This window comes from Rhinichthys klamathensis, unplaced genomic scaffold, assembly GCF_029890125.1.
Source record: "Rhinichthys klamathensis goyatoka isolate OS25496 unplaced genomic scaffold, OSU_Roscu_1.1 h1tg000070l_1, whole genome shotgun sequence".
Classification (NCBI taxonomy): Eukaryota; Metazoa; Chordata; class Actinopteri; order Cypriniformes; family Leuciscidae; genus Rhinichthys; species Rhinichthys klamathensis.
The window spans coordinates 1,021,347-1,027,992 of NW_026606613.1; the positions used below are offsets into that span (position 1 = coordinate 1,021,347).

At 46.6% G+C, this 6,646-nt stretch overlaps 1 protein-coding gene across 1 annotated transcript in view; it reads left to right on the plus strand.

Moving 5' to 3' along the window:
• LOC130084978 (uncharacterized) overlaps positions 1 to 6,396 on the plus strand; it is a 49,451-nt gene extending 43,055 nt beyond the window's left edge. The window contains exons 10-14 of the mRNA XM_056250519.1: positions 1,650 to 1,787; positions 2,019 to 2,219; positions 2,874 to 3,020; positions 5,736 to 5,846; positions 6,184 to 6,396. Of these exons, the coding sequence (XP_056106494.1) occupies positions 1,650 to 1,787; positions 2,019 to 2,219; positions 2,874 to 3,020; positions 5,736 to 5,846; positions 6,184 to 6,396 (810 nt within the window). The remainder of the gene's footprint in view (positions 1 to 1,649; positions 1,788 to 2,018; positions 2,220 to 2,873; positions 3,021 to 5,735; positions 5,847 to 6,183) is intronic.
• The last annotated feature ends 250 nt before the right edge of the window (positions 6,397 to 6,646 follow it).

The window sequence follows — 6,646 nt, forward strand, 5'->3', positions numbered from 1 at the left end:
CTGGGAGCACCATAGTATAAAACTCATGACTCCCAGCATCCATTGCGGCATAAAGTATGTTACCATTGTTGAGATTCATGCTGATTCTTGATGTGTATTATGAATGTCTGATGCAATATTGTTAAGGAAGCTTAATGTCAGTTTTACAAAACTGACATTAAAAGCAAAGAATTAAACTGCCCGATTAAAAGAAACACTGATCACCATACATTTTCCATAAAATCAACATCTAAATATCTGTTCATTCTCAAAAAGAGCTGTAGATGAATTACAGAAAAACATTTTTCCTGGTTAGTAATAAGACTGCTTTAATGTCTTTTCTGTTGATTTCATCTTAGTCTGTGGCTGAAGTCAGTTGTAGTTCTTGTGTTTCTCTTTCCTTCAGGGATTCTGCAAGTTATAATCTGGTGTCTTCAATGTTGGCAATCAAAACTAAACAGTTATTAATTCATCTTTAACGTCTGTATTTTTGTTAAAATTTTACTCATTTTAAATGGCTGACTTTTAAGGAATTAATTTGATAAATTCTTACTCACTTCTTATTTATTACATTTAATTAATAATATTGCTTGTAATGTGTTTTGCCACAATTCTATTAATTTTTACAGTGCGCTTTAGACCATGCGCTTAGATCCTTAAAATAGGGCCCTAAGTGTTATTTTATGTGTTTTTCAGTGAAAGTTATATAACTTATATAAATCTAGGTCTATTCGGCCATAGAGATAATTAAACAAATATTTGTGTTATTATCACAACATAATTAGACATTTTAAACAAAAGTCTTTGTCAATAAAAAAAGTGTCAACTCTTCCTGGAGGTTAGAAAATAACCTTAAAAGGCAAAACAAGGAGAACAGCACATGTAAAACTTCATTCGTTTTCTTCTATTGTTGCAAAAATAGAGGTGCAGTAACAGTATCTTTGGACTGCATTCAAAGAAAGAAACCTAATTGTTCTTTTTAAGCCACAGTAAATAAGGCAATTAAAAACGTCTTAAGGCTGTTTGAATACGCCTTTCACAAGAGGACAATGTAAGTATTATTCTCTCGAGAAAGAACGGGATCAAACTAAACTAAATGTTGGCAAGTTCATTTGTGTAACAAAAGGGGAAAGAATTAAGATGGTCTTTACTTACAGTACAAACATAATTTACACAAAAATATTTATATTGTATCAGTCTACTGTTATTAGAGTATTACCCAAATTATTTTATATACTAAAAAAAATCAAATAAACAAAAATATATATTGATATATATATACACTAACGGTCAAAAGTTTTGGATCGGTACATTTCCATGTTTTTAAAAGAAGTCTCTTCTACTCACCAAGGCTGCATTTATTTGATTTTAAAAAAAAAAGATAAAAAATTATATTCTTGAATATTATGACAATTTAAAATAACTGTTTTCTATGTGAATATATAATAAAGTATCATTTATTCCTGTGATCAAAGCTGAATTTTCAGCATCATTACTCCAGTCTTCAGTGTCACATGATCCTTCAGAAATCATTTTGATATGATGTTTGATGCTCAAGAAACATTTATTATTATTATCAATGTTGAAACTGTCAGAGTCCCCACCTAATGGTCACTGTCACTGTCATCGTCTCTGTCACTGTCATGTGTTAGTCCCCATCTGCACTACAGTTTCCAGCATCCTCCTTGGCCCACACCTGCACCTCCTTCACCATTACCCGCATTATCATTTGTCTGGAGAGCTTCATCCCTCAGTACGCCGTTCCACAGTCTGATCTTTACGTCAAGCCTGTCCAGCCTTATCTTCACGTCATGCCTGTCCAGTCTGATCTTCACGTCATGCCTGACCAACCTTATCTTCACGTCATGCCTGTCCAGTCTGATCTTCACGTCATGCCTGTCCAGCCTGATCTTCACGTCATGCCTGTCCAGCCTTATCTTCACGTCATGCCTGTCCAGCCTGATCTTCACGTCATGCCTGACCAGCCTTATCTTCACGTCATGCCTGTCCAGCCTGATCTTCACGTCATGCCTGTCCAGCCTGATCTTCACGTCATGCCTGTCCAGCCTTATCTTCACGTCATGCCTGTCCAGCCTGAGCTTCACGTCATGCCTGTCCAGCCTTATCTTCACGTCATGCCTGACCAGCCTGATCTTCACGTCATGTCTGTCCAGCCTGACCTTCACGTCATGCCTGACCAGCCTGATCTTCACGTCATGCCTGACCAGCCTGTCCTTCACGTTAGAGTCCTGCGCGGGACTGTTTTCTTCATCCCGCTCCCGCCCGCGCCCGCCGAATTTCTGACCATTACCGCCCGCTCCCGCAACGTATGTGTTACACTCCCGCCCGCTCCCGCAATATGTATGTCCACTCCCGCCTGCACCCGCAAAACTCGGAGAATTTATTCCCGCACAATAATAGAGATGCATTGACTTTGTGTCTTCTCCCGTCCCGCAGGAAAAAAACGCGTATTTGTATTGCTATTATTAAAGAGATTCATGGGGTTGTTGGTTTCGTTTCCCTGGCCTGCATGTATTCTGACGCACTGATCAGGAAGATGAATAGTAAATGTCAGACTTGCCTTGCTCAGGTTTTGTGCTGTAAATACCCTGTTTGAGGTTCTTTTCCACATCATTGACATCTCCATCATGTCGTTAGGCTACCTCCCGATCCCGCAGGTTTTTTTTTGGCTGCCCATTCCCCCCGCAGCAAAGTTCAAACCGCCCGCTCCCGCGAGATTTGCGTTGGGTCCCGCGGGACCCGGCGGGACTCAATCCCAATGCAGCCCTCTACTTCACGTCATGTCTGTCCAACCTGATCTTCACGTCATGCCTGACCAGCCTGACCTTCACGTCATGCCTGACCAGCCTGATCTTCACGTCATGTCTGTCCAGCCTGACCTTCACGTCATGCCTGACCAGCCTGATCTTCACGTCATGCCTGTCCAGCCTTATCTTCACGTCAAACCTGACCAGCCTGATCTTCACGTCATGCCTGTCCAGCCTGATCTCCACGTCATGCCTGACCAGCCTGATCTTCACGTCATGCCTGACCAGCCTTATCTTCACGTCATGCCTGACCAGCCTGATCTTCACGTCATGCCTGACCAGCCTTATCTTCACGTCATGCCTGTCCAGCCTGATCTTCACGTCATGCCTGTCCAGTCTGATCTTCGCGTCATGTCTGTCCAGCCTGATCTTCACGTCATGCCTGACCAGCCTGATCTTCACGTCATGCCTGACCAGCCTGATCTTCACGTCATGTCTGTCCAAGGCTGATCTTCACATCATGCCTGTCCAGTCTGATCTTCGCGTCATGTCTGTCCAGTCTGATCTTCACGTCATGCCTGTCCAAGGCTGATCTTCACGTCATGCCTGTCCAGTCTGATCTTCGCGTCATGTCTGTCCAGCCTGATCTTCACGTCATGCCTGACCAGCCTGATCTTCACGTCATGCCTGACCAGCCTGATCTTCAGGTCATGTCTGTCCAAGGCTGATCTTCACGTCATGCCTGTCCAGTCTGATCTTCGCGTCATGTCTGTCCAGTCTGATCTTCACGTCATGCCTGACCAGCCTGATCTTCACGTCATGCCTGACCAGCCTGATCTTCACATCATGCCTGACCAGCCTGTCCTTCACGTCATGCCTGACCAGCCTGATCTTCACGTCATGCCTGTCCAGCCTGATCTTCACTTCATGCCTGACCAGCCTGATCTTCACGTCATGCCTGACCAGCCTGATCTTCACGTCATGTCTGTCCAACCTGATCTTCACGTCATGCCTGACCAGCCTGATCTTTACGTCATGCCTGTCCAGCCTTATCTTCACGTCATGCCTGACCAGCCTGATCTTCACGTCATGCCTGTCCAGCCTGATCTTCACGTCATGCCTGTCCAGCCTTATCTTCACGTCATGCCTGTCCAGCCTGATCTTCACGTCATGCCTGACCAGCCTGATCTTCACGTCATGCCTGTCCAGCCTTATCTTCACGTCATGCCTGTCCAGCCTGATCTTCACGTCATGCCTGTCCAGCCTGATCTTCACGTCATGCCTGTCCAGCCTGATCTTCACCTCATGCCTGTCCAGCCTTATCTTCATGTCATGCCTGTCCAGCCTGATCTTCACGTCATGCCTGACCAGCCTTATCTTCACGTCATGCCTGACCAGCCTTATCTTCACGTCATGCCTGACCAGCCTGATCTTCACGTCATGCCTGACCAGCCTGATCTTCACGTCATGTTTGTCCAAGGCTGATCTTCACGTCATGCCTGTCCAGTCTGATCTTCGCGTCATGTCTGTCCAGTCTGATCTTCACGTCATGCCTGACCAGCCTGATCTTCACGTCATGCCTGACCAGCCTGATCTTCACGTCATGTCTGTCCAACCTGATCTTCACGTCATGCCTGACCAGCCTAATCTTCACGTCATGCCTGACCAGCCTGACCTTCACGTCATGCCTGACCAGCCTGATCTTCACGTCATGTCTGTCCAGCCTGACCTTCACGTCATGCCTGACCAGCCTGATCTTCACGTCATGCCTGACCAGCCTGTCCTTCACGTCATGCCTGACCAGCCTGATCTTCACGTCATGCCTGTCCAGCCTGATCTTCACGTCATGCCTGACCAGCCTGATCTTCACGTCATGCCTGACCAGCCTGATCTTCACGTCATGTCTGTCCAACCTGATCTTCAGGTCATGCCTGACCAGCCTAACCTTCACGTCATGCCTGACCAGCCTGACCTTCACGTCATGCCTGACCAGCCTGATCTTCACGTCATGTCTGTCCAGCCTGACCTTCACGTCATGCCTGACCAGCCTGATCTTCACTTCATGCCTGACCAGCCTGTCCTTCACGTCATGCCTGACCAGCCTGATCTTCACATCATGCCTGTCCAGCCTGATCTTCACTTCATGCCTGACCAGCCTGATCTTCACGTCATGCCTCTCCAGCATGATCTTCACGTCATGCCTGACCAGCCTGATCTTCACGTCATGCCTGTCCAGCATGATCTTCACGTCATGCCTGACCAGCCTGATCTTCACGTCATGCCTGTCCAGTCTGATCTTCACGTCATGCCTGACCAGCCTGATCTTCACGTCATGCCTTTCCAGCCTGAGCTTCACGTCATGCCTTTCCAGCCTGAGATTCACGTCATGCCTGTCCAGTCTGATCTTCACGTCATGCCTGACCAGCCTGATCTTCACGTCATGCCTGTCCAGCCTGATATTCACGTCATGCCTGTCCAGCCTGAGATTCACGTCATGCCTGACCAGCCTGATCTTCATCTTCAAATCAAATTTTGTGGCGGGCTATATGTCCTCTGCCAGAGTGGCCAGACCGTCTCCGCCATGGCCGCCCGAAGGGTCCTCTCCGCCATGGCCGCCCGAAGGGACGTCTCGGCCTTGGCCGCCAGAAGGGTCGTCTCTGCCATGGCCGCCCGAATGGTCGTCTCCGCCATGGCCGCCCGAATGGTCGTCTCCGCCATGGCCGCCCAAAGGGTCCTCTCCTACATGGCCGCCTGAAGGGCCGTCTCCGCCATATCCGCCCAAAGAGACGTCTCCGCCTTGGCCACTAACTGCTTTGCCCTGGTCTCCCGAATTGCCGGAACCGTCCTGGAGTCATCGGACCCTGGTGATCCTGGAGGACTCCAGGACGTTCTGTCACAGGGGAGTTCTGTCAGAGTCACCACCTAATGGTCATCGTCACTGTCATCGTCTCTGTCACTGTCATGTGTCGGTCCCTGTCTGCACTACAGTTCCCAGCATCCTCCTTGGCCCACACCTGCACCTCCTTCACCATTACCCGCACCTGCCAGCAATCATCATCATCACTCACCGTCTTCAACTGTTGTCTTCATTGTTTACCTGTATATTTAAGTTCCTCCTTGTCCAATGTTCTGGGTCGGTTATTGTTTGTGCCTTGCACGCTGTTTCGTATTGTTGGCTTTTGTATGTTCCTGTTATATAATCTTTGATATCTTCATCTTCATCTTCAGTGGATTCCGAACATTACAGAAAACAGTTGTGTAAAAATTTTTTTCAGGATTCTTTGATGAATAGAAAGTTCAAAAGAAATGAAAGCTTTAGCTTAAGTTCTGTCAGGAAGACTCAATCAGCTCGTCATGTATTACCTCATTTTTATCCAATCAGGTGTTAACAGTCACAGTATAAAAGATTGGTAATTACACCTGTCTGAGTTCGCAGATGCAGATGCTGCCATTCACCTCCATCCTCCCCAACCACCACCAAGATGGTACCTTCCCCTTCATCCTCCCCAACCACCACCAAGATGGTACCTTCCCCTCCATCCTCCCCATCACCACCACCAGGATGGTCCCTTACTTACCTCCAGGGGGTCGGCTGCGCCCCCGCCTTCATCTCAGGCGGGACATGCAGATTCGGCTAACCTCGCTTTGAGAACTCATACGCCAAAAGAACTCATAAATTTATGCTTGCTGAGCTGTCAATAAATGTATACAGCTTTTCAATTTGTCTCCCGAGTCTTTCTGGTAGAACAGCATTTATCTGAAATATAATCTTTTGTAACATTATAAATGTATTTACTGTAACTTTTGATCAATTTAATTCATCCTTGATAAATAAAAATATTGATTTGATTTTATTTATTTCCCCCCAAAATTAAAATAAAAATTCTTACTGACCCCAA